The sequence below is a fragment of the Pseudophryne corroboree genome, chromosome 7, assembly GCF_028390025.1.
Source record: "Pseudophryne corroboree isolate aPseCor3 chromosome 7, aPseCor3.hap2, whole genome shotgun sequence".
NCBI classification, from domain to species: domain Eukaryota; kingdom Metazoa; phylum Chordata; class Amphibia; order Anura; family Myobatrachidae; genus Pseudophryne; species Pseudophryne corroboree.
The window spans coordinates 322,760,782-322,782,975 of record NC_086450.1 but is presented as its reverse complement, the minus strand read 5'-3'; the positions used below and the strand labels follow the sequence as shown (position 1 = coordinate 322,782,975).

Here is a 22,194-nt window from a genome sequence, read left to right as displayed (position 1 = left end):
GTGCCCGCTTTACCACCATTTTCATGCCCAAATGCCTGTTGGTCAAGGCAAATTGCAAGTGGGTGATATGTAAGTGACCACCCTGTGTAAGTTTCAAGTGTCAAATCTTTTGACCAACGCTGTATAACCCTTGCACAGCTACAGCTTCTTATTCAAAATGATGAAATCTGGTGTCTGTGCCCGCTTTACCACCATTTTCATGCCCAAATGCCTGTTGGTCAAGGCAAATTGCAAGTGGGTGATATGTAAGTGACCACCCTGTGTAAGTTTCAAGTGTCAAATCTTTTGACCAACGCTGTTTAACCCTTGCACAGCTACAGCTTCTTATTCAAAATGATGAAATCTGGTGTCTGTGCCCGCTTTACCACCATTTTCATGCCCAAATGCTTGTTGGTCAAGGCAACTTGCAAGTGGGTGATATGTAAGTGACCACCCTGTGTAAGTTTCAAGTGTCAAATCTGTTGACCAACGCTGTTTAACCCTTGCACAGCTACAGCTTCTTATTCAAAATGATGAAATCTGGTGTCTGTGCCCGCTTTACCACCATTTTCATGCCCAAATGCTTGTTGGTCAAGGCAACTTGCAAGTGGGGGATATGTAAGTGACCACCCTGTGTGAGATTCAAGTGTCAAATCTGTTGACCAACGCTGTATAACCCTTGCACAGCTACAGCTTCTTATTCAAAATGATGAAATCTGGTGTCTGTGCCCGCTTTACCACCATTTTCATGCCCAAATGCCTGTTGGTCAAGGCAAATTGCAAGTGGGTGATATGCAAGTGACCACCCTGTGTAAGTTTCAAGTGTCAAATCTTTTGACCAACGCTGTTTAACCCTTGCACAGCTACAGCTTCTTATTCAAAATGATGAAATCTGGTGTCTGTGCCCGCTTTACCACCATTTTCATGCCCAAATGCTTGTTGGTCAAGGCAACTTGCAAGTGGGTGATATGTAAGTGACCACCCTGTGTAAGTTTCAAGTGTCAAATCTGTTGACCAACGCTGTTTAACCCTTGCACAGCTACAGCTTCTTATTCAAAATGATGAAATCTGGTGTCTGTGCCCGCTTTACCACCATTTTCATGCCCAAATGCTTGTTGGTCAAGGCAACTTGCAAGTGGGTGATATGTAAGTGACCACCCTGTGTGAGATTCAAGTGTCAAATCTGTTGACCAACGCTGTTTAACCCTTGCACAACTACAGCTTCTTATTCAAAATCATGAAATCTGGTGTCTGTGCCCGTTTTACCACCATTTTCATGCCCAAATGCTTGTTGGTCAAGGCAACTTGCAAGTGGGTGATATGTAAGTGACCACCCTGTGTAAGTTTCAAGTGTCAAATCTGTTGACCAACGCTGTTTAACCCTTGCACAACTACAGCTTCTTATTCAAAATGATGAAATCTGTTGTCTGTGCCCGCTTTACCACCATTTTCATGCCCAAATGCCTGTTGGTCAAGGCAAATTGCAAGTGGGTGATATGTAAGTGACCACCCTGTGTGAGTTTCAAGTGTCAAATGTTTTGACCAACGCTGTTTAACCCTTGCACAGCTACAGCTTCTTATTCAAAATGATGAAATCTGGTGTCTGTGCCCGCTTCACCACCATTTTCATGCCCAAATGCTTGTTGGTCAAGACAAACTGCAAGCGGGTGATATGTAAGTGACCACCCTGTGTGAGATTCAAGTGTCAAATCTGTTGACCAACGCTGTTTAACCCTTGCACAGCTACAGCTTCTTATTCAAAATGATGAAATCTGGTATCTGTGCCCGCTTTACCACCATTTTCATGCCCAAATGCTTGTTGGTCAAGACAAACTGCAAGCGGGTGATATGTAAGTGACCACCCTGTGTGAGGTTCAAGTGTCAAATCTTTTGACCAACGCTGTTTAACCCTTGCACAGCTACAGCTTCTTATTCAAAATGATGAAATCTGGTGTCTGTGCCTGCTTTACCACCATTTTCATGCCCAAATGCTTGTTGGGCAAGGCAAATTGCAAGTGGGTGATATGTAAGTGACCACCCTGTGTGAGTTTCAAGTGTCAAATCTTTTGACCAACGCTGTTTAACCCTTGCACAGCTACAGCTTCTTATTCAAAATGATGAAATCTGGTGTCTGTGCCCGCTTTACCACCATTTTCATGCCCAAATGCTTGTTGGTCAAGACAAACTGCAAGTGGGTGATATGTAAGTGACCACCCTGTGTGAGTTTCAAGTATCAAATCTTTTGACCAACGCTGTTTAACCTTTGCACAGCTACAGCTTCTTATTCAAAATGATGAAATCTGGTGTCTGTGCCCGCTTTACCACCATTTTCATGCCTAAATCATTTTTGTTTATTGCAAAATATCATGTAAATTGGTGTAAGGGACACTATTTGAAGTTTATGCAATGTTAACTTAGTGATCTATCCTTATTTAATTTATTTTAATATAATAATTTCTGAATAAGAAGATGGAGCAGAATAAGAAGTGAATAAGAAGCTGGAGCCGAATAAGAAGTGAATAAGAAGCTGGCTGAATAAGAAGCTAACTTCAGCCTCGTCATAAAAGGTAACAATTTGAGTTTGAAAAGGAAAAGGGCAAGTCAGTCACTAAGCTAAACAACCGAGTACTGTCTGAGGAGAAAAAAAAAAACCTGAAAAAGAAAAAAAAATACTGAACAGGATGCCAATCATCAATGGCTATTCTAAACCGAGGCTAAACAGTACCATTTTGTGTTGTAACAATTATTGTTTGGGCCTTGTATATTTAGGGATGTATTCTATTCTTGTCGGAACTGCCGTCTTGTCGAAAAGACGTCAGTTTTCGACTTCTTCAGGTCGAATAGTGATTCGACCTATTCAATGGGGCTGACGTTTTTCTCGACAGGTTGGCAATTCCGACTTGTCGGATTTGGCCGCAAATTGAATACTGCATTGTTGGATCCTTTCCGACGGGAAGGATCAGACAATGCATTGAATACACCCCTTAATTGGACAATTTGTGCCAAAATATCATCCTTCAAAAAGCAAATATTAAGCTAGGACAGTGTTAGCTTGCATATCTGCATGTAGGGGGTTATTCCATATTAGTAGCAAAAATGCGTAAGCACAGATCGGCCATCTGTGCAAGCGTTGCAACCACATCGAGCACGCTTTCACAATGTGATTGCATCCCGGCATTTATCATCATTTATATGGCGCCACATGGGATCCACAGCGTACAATTACAGAGTAAACAAATAAGCAAAACATGAAGACAGTGACTTACAGCTTACAGTTCAATACATAAGACAAGTAGAGGGTGCATAAACATAGCTGCGTCAGTAAACAGCACTGAAATAAGGATCAGAGTGGCAGAAAAATAAGAATTTACTTACCGATAATTCTATTTCTCATAGTCCGTAGTGGATGCTGGGGACTCAGTCAGGACCATGGGGAATAGCGGCTCCGCAGGAGACAGGGCACATCTAAAGAAAGCTTTTAGGATCACATGGTGTGTACTGGCTCCTCCCCCCATGACCCTCCTCCAAGCCTCAGTTAGGTACTGTGCCCGGACGAGCGTACACAATAAGGAAGGATCTTGAATCCCGGGTAAGACTCATACCAGCCACACTGTACAACTTGTGATCTGAACCCAGTTAACAGTATGATAACAAACGAAGTAGCCTCTGAAAAGATGGCTCACAACAATAATAATAACCCGATTTTTGTAACAATAACTATGTACAAGTATTGCAGACAATCCGCACTTGGGATGGGCGCCCAGCATCCACTACGGACTATGAGAAATAGAATTATCGGTAAGTAAATTCTTATTTTCTCTAACGTCCTAGTGGATGCTGGGGACTCCGTCAGGACCATGGGGATTATACCAAAGCTCCCAAACGGGCGGGAGAGTGCGGATGACTCTGCAGCACCGAATGAGAGAACTCCAGGTCCTCCTTAGCCAGAGTATCAAATTTGTAAAATTTTACAAACGTGTTCTCCCCTGACCACGTAGCTGCTCGGCAAAGTTGTAATGCCGAGACCCCTCGGGCAGCCGCCCAAGATGAGCCCACCTTCCTTGTGGAGTGGGCCTTTACAGATTTAGGCTGTGGCAGGCCTGCCACAGAATGTGCAAGTTGGATTGTGCTACAGATCCAACGCGCAATCGTCTGCTTAGACGCAGGAGCACCCATCTTGTTGGGTGCATACAATATAAACAACGAGTCAGATTTTCTGACTCCAGCTGTCCTTGAAATATATATTTTTAATGCTCTGACAACGTCCAGTAACTTGGAGTCCTCCAAGTCGCTAGTAGCCGCAGGCACCACAATAGGCTGGTTCAAGTGAAAAGCCGAAACCACCTTAGGGAGAAAATGAGGACGTGTCCGCAGTTTTGCCCTGTCCGAATGGAAAATCAGATATGGGCTTTTGTACGATAAAGCCGCCAACTCTGAAACTCTCCTGGCTGAAGCCAGGGCCAGTAGCATGGTTACTTTCCATGTAAGATACTTCAAATCTACAGATTTGAGAGGCTCAAACCAATGAGATTTGAGAAAATCCAAAACTACGTTTAGATCCCACGGTGCCACTGGGGGCACAATCGGGGGCTGTATATGTAGTACACCCTTGACAAAAGTTTGTACTTCAGGCACTGAAGCCAATTCCTTCTGGAAGAAGATTGATAAGGCCGAAATTTGAACTTTAATAGACCCCAATTTGAGGCCCATAGACAATCCTGCCTGCAGGAAATGTAAGAATCGACCCAATTGAAATTCTTCCGTTGGGGCCTTCTTGGCTTCACACCACGCAACATATTTTCTCCAAATGCGGTGATAATGTTGTGCGGTCACTTCCTTCCTAGCCTTAATCAAGGTAGGAATAACTCCCTCTGGAATGCCCTTTTCTTTTAGAATCCGGCGTTCAACCGCCATGCCGTCAAACGCAGTCGCGGTAAGTCTTGGAACATACAAGGTCCCTGCTGAAGCAGATCCCTTCTTAGAGGTAGAGGCCACGGATCCTCCGTGAGCATCTCTTGAAGTTCCGGATACCAAGTTCTTCTTGGCCAATCCGGAGCCACTAGTATTGTTCTTACTCCCCTTTTCCGAATAATTCTCAGTACCTTTGGTATGAGAGGCAGAGGAGGAAACACATACACTGACTGGTACACCCATGGTGTTACCAGAGCGTCCACAGCTATTGCCTGAGGGTCTCTTGACCTGGCGCAATATCTGTCCAGTTTTTTGTTGAGGCGAGACGCCATCATATCCACCTTTGGTTTTTCCCAACGGTTCACAATCATGTGGAAAACTTCCGGATGAAGTCCCCACTCTCCCGGGTGAAGGTCGTGTCTGCTGAGGAAGTCTGCTTCCCAGTTGTCCACTCCCGGGATGAACACTGCTGACAGTGCTATGACATGATTTTCCGCCCAGCGAAGAATCCTTGCAGCTTCCGTCATTGCTCTTCTGCTTCTCGTGCCGCCTTGTCTGTTTACGTGGGCGACTGCCGTGATGTTGTCCGACTGGATCAACACCGGCTGACCCTGAAGCAGCGGTTTTGCCAAGCTTAGAGCATTGTATATCGCTCTTAGCTCCAGTATATTTATGTGAAGAGACGTCTCCAGGTCTGACCATACACCCTGGAAGTTTCTTCCCTGTGTGACTGCTCCCCAGCCCCGTAGGCTGGCATCCGTAGTCACCAGGACCCAGTCCTGTATGCCGAACCTGCGGCCCTCTAACAGATGGGCACTCTGCAACCACCACAGGAGAGACAACCTTGTTCTTGGTGACAGTGTTATCCGCTGATGCATGTGCAGATGCGATCCGGACCATTTGTCCAGCAGATCCCACTGAAATGTTCGTGCATGGAATCTGCCGAATGGAATTGCTTCGTAAGAAGCCACCATCTTTCCCAGGACTCTTGTGCATTGATGTACTGACACAGTTCCTGGTTTTAGGAGGTTCCTGACCAGTTCGGATAACTCCCTTGCTTTCTCCTCCGGGAGAAACACCTTTTTCTGAACCGTGTCCAGAATCATTCCCAGGAACAGCAGACGTGTTGTCGGGGTCAATTGAGATTTTGGAAGATTCAGAATCCACCCGTGTTGCTGAAGCACTACTTGGGTTAGTGCTACACCGACTTCCAGCTGTTCTCTGGACTTTGCCCTTATCAGGAGATCGTCCAAGTAAGGGATAATTAATACGCCTTTTCTTCGTAGAAGAACCATCATTTCGGTCATTACCTTGGTAAAGACCCGAGGGGCCGTGGACAAACCAAACGGCAGCGTTTGAAACTGATAATGACAGTCTTGTATCACGAACCTGAGATACCCTTGGTGTGAGGGGTAAATTGGGACATGCAGATAAGCATCTTTTATGTCCAGGGACACCATGAAGTCCCCTTCTTCCAGATTCGCTATCACTGCTCTGAGTGACTCCATCTTGAACTTGAATTTCTGTATGTACAGGTTCAAGGATTTCAGATTTAGAATAGGTCTTACCGAACCGTCCGGCTTCGGTACCACAAATAGTGTGGAATAATACCCCTTTCCCTGTTGTAGGAGGGGTACCTTGACTATCACCTGCTGAGAATACAGCTTGTGAATGGCTTCCAATACCGTCGTCCTTTCTGAGGGAGACGTTGGTAAAGCAGACTTTAGGAACCGGCGAGGGGGAGACCTTTCGAACTCCAACATGTAACCCTGAGATACTATCTGCAGGATCCACGGGTCCACCTGTGAGCGAGCCCACTGATTGCTGAAAATCTTTAGTCGACCCCCCACAGCTCCTGAGTCCGCTTGTAAAGCCCCAGCGTCATGCTGATGGCTTTGTAGAACCCGGGGCGGGCTTCTGGTCCTGGGCAGGGGCTGCTTGCTGCCCTCTCTTACCCTTTCCTCTGCCTCGCGGCAGATAAGACTGTCCTTTTGCTCGCTTGTTTTTATAGGAGCGAAAGGACTGCGGCTGAAAAGACGGTGTCTTTTTCTGTTGGGAGGGGGTCTGAGGTAAAAAAGTGGATTTGCCGGCAGTTGCCATGGCCACCAGATCCGATAGACCGACCCCAAATAATTCCTCTCCTTTATATGGCAACACTTCCATATGCCTTTTGGAATCCGCATCACCTGACCACTGTCACGTCCATAAACTTCTTCTGGCAGATATGGACATCGCACTTACTCTTGATGCTAGAGTACAAATATCCCTCTGAGCATCTCGCATATAAAGAAACGCATCCTTTAATTGCTCTAGAGTCAATAAAATACTGTCCCTATCCAGGGTATCAATATTTTCAGTCAGGGAATCCAACCACACTACCCCAGCACTGCACATCCAGGCTGAGGCTATTGCCGGTCGCAGTATAACACCAGTATGAGTGTATATACTTTTCAGGTTAGTTTCCAGCCTCCTATCCGCTGGATCCTTGAGGGCGGCCGTATCAGGAGACGGCAACGCCACTTGCTTTAATAAACGTGTGAGCGCCTTATCCACCCTAGGGGGTGTTTCCCAGCGCGTCCTAACCTCTGGTGGGAAAGGGTATAATGCCAATAACTTCTTAGAAATTAGCAGTTTTCTATCTGGGTTAACCCACGCTTCATCACACACGTCATTCAATTCCTCTGATTCTGGAAAAGCTACAGGTAGTTTTTTCACCCCCCACATAATACCCCTTTTTGAGGTACCAGCAGTATCAGAGATCTGCAAAGCCTCCTTCATTGCCGTGATCATATAACGTGTGGCCCTGTTGGAAAATACGTTTGTTTCTTCACCGTCGACACTAGATTCATCTGTGTCGGTACCCGTGTCGACTGACTGAGGTAAGGGACGTTTTACAGCCCCTGACGGTGTCTGAGACGCCTGAGCCAGTACTGACTGGTTTTCCGGCCGTCTCATTTCGTCTACTGACTTTTGTAATGTACTAACATTATCACGTAATTCCATAACTAAAGCCATCCATTCCGGTGTCGACTCCCTAGGGGGTGACATCACCATTACCGGCAATTGCTCTGCCTCCACACCAACATCGTCCTCATACATGTCGACACACACGTACCGACACACAGCAGCCACACAGGGAATGCTCTAATCGAAGACAGGACCCCCTTAGCCCTTTGGGGAGACAGAGGGAGAGTTTGCCAGCACACACCAAAAGCGCTATAAATGTATATAAACAACCCTAAAAGGTGTTGTTTTTGTTATAAGCGCTTTTAATATATAAATATCGCCAATTTATGCCCCCCTTCTCTTTGTTACCCTGTTTCTGTAGTGCAGTGCAGGGGAGAGTCCTGGGAGCCTTCCTCACAGCGGAGCTGAGCAGGAAAATGGCGCTGAGTGCTGAGGAGAATAAGCTCCGCCCCTTATCCGGCGGGCTTTTCTCCCGGGTTTTGAGAAATCTGGCCTGGGTTAAATACATACATATAGCCTTAATGGCTATATGTGATGTATTCTTTGCCACTAAAGGTATTTAATATTGCTGCCCAGGGCGCCCCCAGCAGCGCCCTGCACCCTCCGTGACTGGTCAGTGAGAAGTGTGTAGCAACAATGGAGCACAGCTGCCGTGCTGTGCGCTACCTTCATGAAGACTGAAGAGTCTTCTGCCGCCTGTTTCCGGACCTCCGATCTTCAGCATCTGTAAGGGGAGTCGGCGGCGCGGCTCCGGGACGAACCCCAGGATGACCTGTGTTCCGACTCCCTCTGAAGCTATGTCCAGTAGCCTAAGACTCCAATCCATCCTGCACGCAGGTGAGTTGAAAATCTCTCCCCTAAGTCCCTCGATGCAGTGAGCCTGTTGCCAGCAGGACTCACTGAGATTTAAAACCTAAAAAAACTTTTTCTAAGCAGCTCTTTAGAAGAGCCACCTAGATTGCATCCTGCTCGGACGGGCACAAAAACCTAACTGAGGCTTGGAGGAGGGTCATGGGGGGAGGAGCCAGTACACACCATGTGATCCTAAAAGCTTTCTTTAGATGTGCCCTGTCTCCTGCGGAGCCGCTATTCCCCATGGTCCTGACGGAGTCCCCAGCATCCACTAGGACGTTAGAGAAATAAGAATTTACTTACCGATAATTCTATTTCTCATAGTCCGTAGTGGATGCTGGGGACTCCGTAAGGACCATGGGGAATAGCGGCTCCGCAGGAGACTGGGCACATCTAAAGAAAGCTTTAGGACTATCTGGTGTGCACTGGCTCCTCCCCCTATGACCCTCCTCCAAGCCTCAGTTAGGATACTGTGCCCGGACGAGCGTACACAATAAGGAAGGATTTTGAATCCCGGGTAAGACTCTTACCAGCCACACCAATCACACCGTATAACTTGTGATCTGAACCCAGTTAACAGCATGATAACAGAGGAGCCTCTGAAAGATGGCTCACAACAATAATAACCCGATTTTTGTAACAATAACTATGTACAAGTATTGCAGACAATCCGCACTTGGGATGGGCGCCCAGCATCCACTACGGACTATGAGAAATAGAATTATCGGTAAGTAAATTCTTATTTTCTCTAACGTCCTAAGTGGATGCTGGGGACTCCGTAAGGACCATGGGGATTATACCAAAGCTCCCAAACGGGCGGGAGAGTGCGGATGACTCTGCAGCACCAAATGAGAGAACTCCAGGTCCTCCTCAGCCAGGATATCAATTTTGTAGAATTTTACAAACGTATTTGCTCCTGACCAAGTAGCTGCTCGGCAAAGTTGTAAAGCCGAGACCCCTCGGGCAGCCGCCCAAGATGAGCCCACCTTCCTTGTGGAGTGGGCATTTACAGATTTTTGGCTGTGGCAGGCCTGCCACAGAATGTGCAAGCTGAATTGTACTACAAATCCAACGAGCAATAGTCTGCTTAGAAGCACCCAGCTTGTTGGGTGCATACAGGATAAACAGCGAGTCAGATTTCCTGACTCCAGCCGTCCTGGAAACATATTTTCAGGGCCCTGACAACGTCTAGCAACTTGGAGTCCTCCAAGTCCCTAGTAGCCGCAGGCACCACAAATAGGTTGGTTCAGGTGAAACGCTGAAACCACCTTAGGGAGAAAATGAGGACGAGTCCTCAATTCCGCCCTGTCCGAATGGAAAATCAGATAAGGGCTTCTTCAGGATAAAGCCGCCAATTCTGACACGCGCCTGGCCCAGGCCAGGGCCAACAGCATGACCACTTTCCATGTGAGATATTTTAACTCCACAGATTTAAGTGGTTCAAACCAATGTGACTTTTGGAACCCAAACTACATTGAGATCCCAAAGTGCCACTGAAGGCACCAAAGGAGACTGTATATGCAGTTTCCCTTTTACAAACGTCTGAACTTCAGGGACTGAAGCTAGTTCTTTTTGGAAGAAAATTGACAGGGCCGAAATTTGAACCTTAATGGACCCCAATTTCAGGCCCATAGACACTCCTGTTTGCAGGAAATGTAGGAATCGACCCAGTTGAATTTCCTCCGTCGGGCCTTACTGGCCTCGCACCACGCAACATATTTTCGCCAATTGCGGTGATAATGTTTTTGCGGTTACATCCTTCCTGGCTTTGATCAGGATAGGGATGACTTCATCCGGAATGCCTTTTTTCCTTCAGGATCCGGCGTTCAACCGCCATGCCGTCAAACGCAGCCGCGGTAAGTCTTGGAACAGACAGGGTCCTTGCTGGAGCAGGTCCCTTCTTAGAGGTAGAGGCCACGGATCCTCCGTGAGCATCTCTTGAAGTTCCGGTTACCAAGTCCTTCTTGGCCAATCCGGAGCCACGAATATAGTGCTTACTCCTCTCCATCTTATCAATCTCAGTACCTTGGGTATGAGAGGCAGAGGAGGGAACACATACCCTGACTGGTACACCCACGGTGTTACCAGAGCGTCTACAGCTTATTGCCTTAGGGTCCCTGGACCTGGCGCAATACCTGTCGAGTTTTTAATCATGTGGAAGACTTCTGGGTGAAGTCCCCACTCTCCCGGGTGGAGGTCGTGCTGAGGAAGTCTGCTTCCCAGTTGTCCACTCCCGGAATGAATACTGCTGACAGTGCTATCACATGATTTTCCGCCCAGCGAAGAATCCTTGCAGCTTCTGCCATTGCCCTCCTGCTTCTTGTGCCACCCTGTCTGTTTACGTGGGTGACTGCCGTGATGTTGTCCGACTGGATCAACACCGGCTGACCTTGAAGCAGAGGTCTTGCTAAGCTTAGAGCATTGTAAATGGCCCTTAGCTTCAGGATATTTATGTGAAGTGATGTCTCCAGGCTTGACCATAAGCCCTGGATATTCCTTCCCTGTGTGACTGCTCCCCAGCCTCGCAGGCTGGCATCCGTGGTCACCAGGACCCAGTCCTGAATGCCTAATCTGCGGCCCTCTAGAAGATGAGCACTCTGCAACCACCACAGGAGGGACACCCTTGTCCTTGGTGACAGGGTTATCCGCTGATGCATCTGAAGATGCAACCCGGACCATTTGTCCAGCAGGTCCCACTGGAAAGTTCTTGCGTGGAATCTGCCGAATGGGATTGCTTCGTAGGAAGCCACCATTTTACCCAGAACCCTTGTGCATTGATGCACTGAGACTTGGCTCGGTTTTAGGAGGTTCCTGACTAGCTCGGATAACTCCCTGGCTTTCTCCTCCGGGAGAAACACCTTTTTCTGGACTGTGTCCAGGATCATCCCTAGGAACAGAAGACACGTCATCGGAACCAGCTGCGATTTTGGAATATTGAGAATCCAATCGTGCTGCCGCAACACTACCTGAGATAGTGCTACACAGACCTCCAACTGTTCCCTGGATCTTACCCTTATCAGGGAATTGTCCAAGTAAGGGATAACTAAAATTCCCTTCCTTCGAAGGAATATCATCATTTCGGCCATTACCTTGGTAAAGACCCGGGGTGCCGTGGACCATCCATACGGCAGCGTCTGAACTGATAGTGACAGTTCTGTACCATAAACCTGAGGTACCCTTGGTGAGAAGGGTAAATTTTGACATGAAGGTAAGCATCCTTGATGTCCCTAGACATCATGTAGTCCCCTTCTTCCAGGTTCGCAATCACTGCTCTGAGTGACTCAATCTTGAATTTGAACCTCTGTATGTAAGTGTTCAAAGATTTTAGATTTAGAATCGGTCTCACCGAGCCGTCTGGCTTCGGTACCACAACAGTGTGGAATAATACCCCGTTCCCTGTTGCAGGAGGGGTATCTTGATTATCACCTGCTGGGAATACAGCTTGTGAATGGCTTCCAAAACTGTCTCCCTGTCAGAAGGAGACATCGGTAAAGCCGACTTTAGGAAACGGCGAGGGGGAGACGTCTCGAATTCTAATTTGTACCCCTGAGATATCACCTGAAGGATCCAAGGGTCTACTTGCGAGTGAGCCCACTGCGCGCTGAAATTCATTGAGACGGGCCCCCCACCGTGCCTGATTCTGCTTGTAAAGCCCCAGCGTATACTGAGGGCTTGGCAGAGGCAGGAGAGGGTTTCTGTTCCTGGGAACTGGCTGATTTCTGCAGCCTTTTTCCTCTCCCTCTGTCACGGGGCAGATATGAGGAACCTTTTTCCCGCTTGTCCACGAAAAGACTGCGCCTGATAATACGGCGTCTTCTCATGTTGAGAGGCGACCTGGGGTACAAACGTGGATTTCCCAGCTGTTGTCGTGGCCACCAGGTCTGAAAGACCGACCCCAAATAACTCCTCCCCTTAATAAAGCAATACTTCCAAATGCCGTTTGGAATACGCATCACCTGACCACTGACGTGTCCATAACCCTCTACTGGTAGAAATGGACAACGCACTTAGACTTGATGCCAGTCGGCAAATATTCCGCTGTGCATCACACATATATAGAAATGCATCTTTTAAATGCTCTATAGGCAAAAATATACTGTCCCTATCTAGGGTATCAATATTTTCAGTCAGGGAATCCGACCACGCCAACCCAGCACTGCACATCCAGGCTGAGGCGATTGCTGGTCGCAGTATAACACCAGTATGTGTGTAAATACCTTTTAGGATACCCTCCTGCTTTCTATCAGCAGGATCCTTAAGGGCGGCCATCTCAGGCGAAGGAAGAGCCCTTACAAGCGTGTGAGCGCTTTATCCACCCTAGGGGGTGTTTCCCAACGCACCCTAACCTCTGGCGGGAAAGGATATAATGCCAATAACATTTTAGAAATTATCAGTTGTTATCGGGGGAAACCCACGCATCATCACACACCTCATTTAATTTCTCAGATTCAGGAAAACTACAGGTAGTTTTTCCTCACCGAACATAATACCCCTTTTTGGTGGTACTCGTATTATCAGAATGTGTAAAACATTTTTCATTGCCTCAATCATGTAACGTGTGGCCCTACTGGAAGTCACATTTGTCTCTTCACCGTCGACACTGGAGTCAGTATCCGTGTCGCGTCTATATCTGCCATCTGAGGTAACGGGCGCTTTAGAGCCCCTGACGGCCTATGAGAAGTCTGGACAGGCACAAGCTGAGTAGCCGGCTGTCTCATGTCAACCACTGTCTTTTATACAGAGCTGACACTGTCACGTAATTTCTTCCAACAGTTCATCCACTCAGGTGTCGACCCCCTAGGGGGTGACATCACTATTACAGGCAATCTGCTCCGTCTCCACATTATTTTTCTCCTCATACATGTCGACACAAACGTACCGACATACAGCACACACACAGGGAATGCTCTGATAGAGGACAGGACCCCACTAGCCCTTTGGGGAGACAGAGGGAGAGTTTGTCAGCACACACCAGAGCGCTATATATATACACAGGGATAACCTTATATAAGTGTTTTTCCCCTTATAGCTGCTGTATAGTTAATACTGCGCCTAATTTGTGCCCCCCTCTCTTTTTTAACCCTTTCTGTAGTGTAGTGACTGCAGGGGAGAGCCAGGGAGCTTCCCTCCAACGGAGCTGTGAGGGAAAATGGCGCCAGTGTGCTGAGGAGATAGGCTCCGCCCCCTTCTCGGCGGCCTTATCTCCCGTTTTTCTATGTATTCTGGCAGGGGTTAAATGCATCCATATAGCCCAGGAGCTATATGTGATGCATTTTTTTGCCATCCAAGGTGTTTTTATTGCGTCTCAGGGCGCCCCCCCCCCCAGCGCCCTGCACCCTCAGTGACCGGAGTGTGAAGTGTGCTGAGAGCAATGGCGCACAGCTGCAGTGCTGTGCGCTACCTTGTTGAAGACAGGACGTCTTCTGCCGCCGATTTTCCGGACCTCTTCTGCCTTCTGGCTCTGTAAGGGGGCCGGCGGCGCGGCTCTGGGACCCATCCAAGCTGGGCCTGTGATCGTCCCTCTGGAGCTAATGTCCAGTAGCCTAAGAAGCCCAATCCACTCTGCACGCAGGTGAGTTCGCTTCTTCTCCCCTTAGTCCCTCGATGCAGTGAGCCTGTTGCCAGCAGGTCTCACTGAAAATAAAAAACCTAAACTAAAACTTTCACTAAGAAGCTCAGGAGAGCCCCTAGTGTGCACCCTTCTCGTTCGGGCACAGAGATCTAACTGAGGCTTGGAGGAGGGTCATAGGGGGAGGAGCCAGTGCACACCAGATAGTCCTAAAGCTTTCTTTAGATGTGCCCAGTCTCCTGCGGAGCCGCTATTCCCCATGGTCCTTACGGAGTCCCCAGCATCCACTTAGGACGTTAGAGAAAAGGTGGATTTCCCAGCCGTTGCCGTGGCCACCAGGTCCGATAGACCGACCCCAAATAACTCCTCCCCTTTATACGGCAATACTTCCATATGCCGTTTGGAATCCGCATCACCTGACCACTGTCGCGTCCATAACCCTCTTCTGGCAGAAATGGACAGCGCACTTACTCTTGATGCCAGAGTGCAAATATCCCTCTGTGCATCTCTCATATATAGAAATGCATCCTTTAAATGCTCTATAGTCAATAATATATTGTCCCTGTCCAGGGTATCAATATTTTCAGTCAGGGAATCCGACCAAGCCACCCCAGCACTGCACATCCAGGCTGAGGCGATTGCTGGTCGCAGTATAATACCAGTATGTGTGTATATACTTTTTAGGATATTTTCCAGCTTCCTATCAGCTGGTTCCTTGAGGGCGGCCGTATCAGGAGACGGTAACGCCACTTGTTTTGATAAGCGTGTGAGCGCCTTATCTACCCTAGGGGGTGTTTCCCAACGCGCCCTAACCTCTGGCGGGAAAGGGTATAATGCCAATAATTTTTTAGAAATTAGCAGTTTTTTATCGGGGGAAACCCACGCTTCATCACACACCTCATTTAATTCATCTGATTCAGGAAAAACTACGGGTAGTTTTTTCACACCCCACATAATACCCTTTTTTGTGGTACTTGTAGTATCAGAAATGTTCAAAACCTCCTTCATTGCCGTGATCATGTAACGTGTGGCCCTACTGGAAAATACGTTTGTTTCCTCACCGTCGACACTGGAGTCAGTGTCCGTGTCTGGGTCTGTGTCGACCACCTGAGGTAACGGGCGCTTTAGAGCCCCTGACGGTGTTTGAGACGCCTGTACAGGTATTAACTGATTTGCCGGCTGTCTCATGTCGTCAACAGTCTTTTGTAAAGTGCTGACACTATCACGTAATTCCTTCCATAAGACCATCCAGTCAGGTGTCGACTCCCTAGGGGGTGACATCACTAATACAGGCAATTGCTCCGCCTCCATACCATTTTCCTCCTCATACATGTCGACACAACGTACCGACACACAGCACACACACAGGGAATGCTCTGATAGAGGACAGGACCCCACTAGCCCTTTGGGGAGACAGAGGGAGAGTTTGCCAGCACACACCAGAGCGCTATATATATATATATATATATATATATATATATATATATATATATATACATACATACATACACAGGGATAACCTTATATAAGTGTTTTTCCCTTATATAGCTGCTGTATAGATTTATCTGCCAATTTAGTGCCCCCCCTCTCTTGTTTTACCCTGTTTCTGTAGTGCAGGACTGCAGGGGAGAGTCAGGGAGCTTCCCTCCAACGGAGCTGTGAGGAAAAATGGCGCCAGTGTGCTGAGGAGATAGGCTCCGCCCCCTTCTCGGCGGCCGTTCTCCCGCTTTTTTATGGAAAAACAGGCATGAGTTAAATGCATCCATATAGCCCAGGAGCTATATGTGATGCATTTTTTGCCCCCTAAGGTGTTTATATTGCGTCTCAGGGCGCCCCCACCCAGCGCCCTGCACCCTCAGTGACCGGAGTGTGAAGTGTGCTGAGAGCAATGGCGCACAGCTGCGGTGCTGTGCGCTACCTTATTGAAGACAGGACGTCTTCTGCCGCCGATTTTTCCGGACCTCTTCTGCTCTTCTGGCTCTGTAAGGGGGACGGCGGCGCGGCTCTGGGACCCATCCATGGCTGGGCCTGTGATCGTCCCTCTGGAGCTAATGTCCAGTAGCCTAAGAAGCCCAATCCACTCTGCACGCAGGTGAGTTCGCTTCTTCTCCCCTTAGTCCCTCGATGCAGTGAGCCTGTTGACAGCAGGTCTCACTGAAAATAAAAAACCTAAAACTAAACTTTTTTCTAAGCAGCTCAGGAGAGCCACCTAGACTGCACCCTTCTCGTTCGGGCACAAAAATCTAACTGAGGCTTGGAGGAGGGTCATAGGGGGAGGAGCCAGTGCACACCAGGTAGTCTTAAAGCTTTTACTTTTGTGCCCAGTCTCCTGCGGAGCCGCTATTCCCCATGGTCCTTTCGGAGTCCCCAGCATCCACTAGGACGTCAGAGAAATGTGAACTGTTGGTAGATCTCGAGGACAGGTTTGGCCAGCCCTGGTATAGAGTATACTCAGTATAGATTCTAATGCAACATTTACATTTAAACTCTTCATCTAAAGAGCAGCTTCAAAACTTATTACAGGATTTGCATAGATCCATTATTTCCTGCAGTTTTGTACAGAAACATCAAACCATCAGTTATGAATACCCCAATTCTTTGTTCTGCCAAAGCCAGCACGATTTGCAGATATCCAAAAAATGATCGGGATCAGTGAATTTCAGTGATCAGTGAAAATCAGTGATCAGTTTTAACATGCAGAATTTCCCTGATTCACCAACAGCTCGCCGATCATCGATGGATGCTGATAAGATTGGGGAATCAGGGAATCATACGCTGATGTATTGCCCACATTAGTCTAAACATTAGAAAGCACTGCATTAGTACAACAATAATTCCTGCTTGTGAGAGCGTACAATCTAATATGAAAAAATGTGACTGAAGCACAAAGTCTGGGATGAGGCATAAATAGATAAATGCCAATTGTGAATTTGAAATTACTTTAAAGTGCTATATCGTAAAAAAGTGTGAAGTGGTCATGTAAAGGCAGACCATTACCTTAAAAGATATGTATAGGCAGCGATTAATAGTATTTGCTTGGTGTTAATTCAACAATTTCATTTTTAATAAACTTATTTGAAGACATTATGAAAACGGTGTAGAAGCAAACCTGAAAATTCTCCGTCAATGGCCAAGAAGTCTGCGTCTTCAATTGCTTGATAAACTTTTGGTAAATGGTCCTTAAAATCTGATAAAAGTAAAAAGTCAAAATTAGGTTTAGAACAATTCCTAATGCCACATTGCCATTTATAAAGGTACTGGTTCCCCACAACCAACAACCCTCCCCCAGGGACTGCTCTGTGAAGCTATTTCTCCCAGAATCCTGTTAATAATCTCACTACTCAAGGCAACAGCCACATGTGGATGGGATATGAGGATGAGGGCCAATTAAAAGCTGCAATCACTGTACCTCCAATCTCACACTACCTAAGTACACAGACATTTTTACGTGGTAACAAATATTTGGCCACCAATATGGTGCTGCAGACTTTACGGTTAGCAAGCTGAATTACTTCATGGGTACAGTATGTCCTCATACATTCTAGTCTCAGTACACCATACAGCGGGATATGCCTGACATAGTGAGTTGACCGGTCCCATGCAACTCCACTAATGTTTGCCATCTATTTTTGCTGAAAATGTATCTAAGTTGCAACGCAATCCAGATAGGACAAACAAGCAGACTGTGCGGGTTAATTTGATATGCAACACTTGTATATCTGTGTGCGAGTCTGTATATGAAGCGCAACAGAACTTGGGGGCAGATTTATTGAGCTGGGTGAAGTGATAAAGAACTGTAATTTTTCAAACCCAGCCTGTAACATGGCAGTTAAGATCCGATTGGCTGGTCCTTCATCACCTTACACTATCACTTCACCAAGCTTAATAAATCTGCCTGTTGGTATGAAAAAAACCTATGGTCGCTGCATCATAGCATTCGTATGCACATTCAGGAACTCAGTCGTACGCGGAAATAAAGTGTTACATATCATATTAATCAGCAGTGTCTTCAGTTGTGTCCTAGTTGCATTGTGTGGCGTCTAGAGGCCCATACAAACTATCCGATTTTGAGGTGAAAGTAGCTCACTTTTGGCATTTTGAGATACTTTGAGCTCAAACTCGGACAGTGTGAATGGCCGGGCAATGAGCCCTGATGCGCGCTCCAGCATCATCGCTGGCGGCTGCCATCCGATGGGCTGTTTGAACAGCCAAGTGAAGCACTTTCCACAGTCTCCTATTGTAGAAAGTGCTTCTCCCCCGTGAATATCACTGGGCACAGGGAAAATCGCTCAGTGTGTATGCACGGAGCTATTTTCCTTCCAGTGATGTTCACATCATCGCTGTGCAGACACTCTAAGCAAAAACGCCAACATTATTTTTTTTTGGGGGGGGGGGGGGGGGGGAAGACGCAAAAAAGACACCTGACGCTATCAGAGTCTCAAGGGACCGGGTGTGCCAAGACAAGAGGGTCTCTTTTGTGAGATTACAGCAAAGATGTATGAGGACACTTGTGTACCTGAGGGGGGATTCACCAAGGTGTAGCATGTAGAAACACCCCCTCCCCTTTATTAGAAATTTTCTGGGATAAATTTTCCACAGGTCATCTTTACGAAAATCAAGACCTCAGCAAAGGTTCTGTTTAAAAAGCCACATTCAAAATGACCGTCCTGATTTTATTATTGAAAGGTCTACAAAGAGGAGTCCACTCATGCGAAACTCCGTAATGCACCTTTCTTGTATCTGTACATGTCCTTTGATAGTCACCATCACAAGGGTGAACCAGCCTATTCTTGGTGTAAGATCCATATTTCACACCAGTCTCTCACAGCCCTCAATTCAGTCAACAAGCCATCTCCGGCATATAACGTAAAGTTGTTATGCAGGTGCGAGCTATCCCAACTCTAAAATGCAGTGTAAATATAGAGCTGACCAATATGTGCATGCAGAATGTATCCCCAATCAATACTTTGCCTCCAAGGGGAAAAAAAAAATGCATATGCACACCTTGCACGCAGATTCCACAGCCCTGGTGGTCAGATTATTCATTTACAGGGACATATTATATATCTCTCCCTCAACTAGTTCTGTCCCCCCTAGCCGGGACAGATGACGTAATTTTCGCACGGAACAGGAAGTACCAGGGGCAGCTGTGACCATGTGTTTTTCACTTGCACTGGGTGTTCTAAAGGTAAACGTTGTTTTATATCACCTTATCCTGACGAAAGGTGCTTAATAAAAGGCATCTAAAACGTTGACTTTCAAGCAAAGTACACTGACTTATTGAAATCCGTGGAGTGCCGCCCAGCTCCACCTTCTTGCTAGATTATAATATATTATAATAATCTAGCAAGAAGATAGAGGTGGGCGGCACTCCACAGATTTCAATAAGTCACAGCGTACATTGCTTGAATATCAACATTTTCAATGCCTTTATTAAGCACCGATCTGTGGATCGGGGCCTCTGATGTATTGGTACCATACATCAGCAATCACTTCACACAATCCTGCATCGTCCCAATGATTGTTTTTAAAAATTAGCAAAATGCATGTTGGACAAATTCAACTAGCTGCTTCAGACCCAAAAATGATTGAAAAACAGCTAACCCGGATTTTAAGCAAGTTGTATTCCGCTATAACCCGAGTTTGCCGTTCATCATAGTCCACCGAGCGGCTGATTGGATTGGCATCTGGGAATTTGTGATTCACCCAATTGATGTATGGGCTACATAACAGACCCATTAAATGCTCAAACACCGGTCTTCATTCAACGTAATTTCATAGGAAGTGGCTAGAAGCATATAGTCATAATATGTACACAGGAGTAAAGTGTAGAAGCTTTTGTAGGTAGTGTCACATATAGCTCACTTGTTGGATCACCTATAGGGTTTCTTACATTGGCAACAATGTACCAGTTGATGTCTATATGCCCAAATGAACAACTTTTTGTTCAAATAGGTTACGCAGATTTGGCATAGTGGTTAGCATTGTTGCCTCAAAGCACAGAAGTCTTGAGCTAAATTCCCATTGTGGTCCTAACTGTATGGAGTTTGTATGTTCTTTTTAGGTTTGCATGTGTTTGCTCCCGGCACTACTTTTTCCTCCCAAAACATATGGGTAGGATAATTAGACTGTGACATATAAATGAACCCTAATGTATACGTGGTTACATGGGTTAGGGAATATAGATCGCAAGCTCCACTGGGGGCAGGGGCTTATGTGAACAAAATATTCTCTGTAAAGTGCTGCAAAATGTGTGCGCTATCACATAACTATGAATCTCAACACTCCTAATTCAAGTGCAGATCTATCAGTACATTCTATGGAACATGGTGAGGCTGACGGTAAAAGTTAATACATGAAAACGCAGTGTAAACTCACAGACACAATACCTTGCTCAAACTACAGATATTGTTATTACTATCATCAACAATAATACGTAGTTTGTTCAGGGCAAATGCAATCTCAGTTTAAAACGTGCTAATATTAGCATTACATCTGAAACTGGGTCTACAGATATTGCCTAACTACAAATCGCGGAATGCCCTGTCAATCAGAGTTAACACTAATGATGGGACTTGGATTTCTGGGAGCAACATGCGGACTAGCTACTATCTATAATATGAACCATCTCTGTCAGTGGGGTACCATACTACGCAAGTGGGCCAAACATACTGCACGGGACACAACACAGAGCGCACTCACTGCTCCGGGTGACTTCCATGCCTGCAATCCTCGCACCAGCACAGCCAAGATACGTAACCCCGGTGGCCCTTTAACTCCTCCCCGGGGTATCACTTCCGGGGCTCCTCAGCAGGAGCCAGGGCGAGTAAGCGGGTCGGCGAGTGTGCAGACAACAGCCAATCACAGCACAGGCTGCGAGCAGTGGGTGACGCTTTTGTGACGTCACGCCCATAGCTGCGGCTGCGCCGTACACTGTATTAATGGGCGAAGTACGGCTACTGTGTTGCCATGGTGACGGGCGCGGGCGCCTGTATGGCCGCTATTGTGTACGTTTCATCACGGTTGTGTTACCTTCGTGCTCAGGACCTGGAAGTGACAAAAGGAGAGGGCAGGAGAGGACTTCCGCCCTTACAGCAGCTAAATGTTTTCTTCGTTCTCAGTTCGTTTGGGGTAAAAAAAAAATGTATATGCAGCATTGGACACTCGCTGCGCTCGCCACGCTTCAGGCTCAGTGTCTCGCTTCGCTCGCTATTCTAAATAGATTGTGACATGGACACAGGGGGTTATGGGAAAGGTCCTCTCCACGAAGGTAAACTAGACACTACCGTTTCATCACTGTCTGCCGTCACATGAGTACGTCCCTTTATGGTGACATGGTAGTGTCTAGTTTCCCTTCGTAGACACAGTGACGGTGACATGTCTTTCATACCCTCCAACATTTCACACATAAAAATCGGTACAAATTAGTAAAGGGGGCGTGGCCACGTAATTTTTCCTATACTTTCAATGGAAGTTTGGAGAGCCAAAATTCGGTACAGACCATAATAAAAGGGTACAGTTGGAAGGTATGGTCTTTCAGATCAGTAAACAGGTTACAATGCAAACTGTTCTAACTTTTTAATTTGCTATTAAGGGGGACATGTACTTAGCGGTGATAACAGTGGAGAAGTGAGCCAGTGGAGAAGTGGCCCATGGCAACTAATCAGCATTGACGAAACATTTAAAATTTGCATACTATAAACATATACAGAGCAGCTGATTGGTTGCCATGGGCCACTTCTCCACTGGCTCACTTCTCCACTTTTATCACTGCTTAGTACATGTCCCCCTCAATTACAATTATCTTTTCAAGACTTATTATTTCTTTTAAACTTTATTATTGAGTCTTTTTTTTGGGGGGGTTACAGTAAAAGGAAAAAAAAGACAAGAAGGGGAGGGGTAGATAGAAGACTGCT

At 46.7% G+C, this 22,194-nt stretch overlaps 1 protein-coding gene across 2 annotated transcripts in view; it reads right to left on the bottom strand.

Moving 5' to 3' along the window:
• PARN (poly(A)-specific ribonuclease) overlaps positions 1–21,131 on the bottom strand; it is a 338,956-nt gene extending 317,825 nt beyond the window's left edge. Inside the window, exons 1-2 of one of the 2 annotated variants that reach the window (XM_063934320.1) lie at positions 20,981–21,131; positions 17,388–17,465 (exon numbers count right to left, since the gene is read on the bottom strand). In XM_063934320.1, the coding sequence (XP_063790390.1) occupies positions 17,388–17,465; positions 20,981–20,999 (97 nt within the window). In that variant the 5' untranslated portion in view covers positions 21,000–21,131. The remainder of the gene's footprint in view (positions 1–17,387; positions 17,466–20,980) is intronic. The other variant, XM_063934319.1, reaches the window with a different exon arrangement.
• Between the last annotated feature and the right edge of the window lie 1,063 nt (positions 21,132–22,194).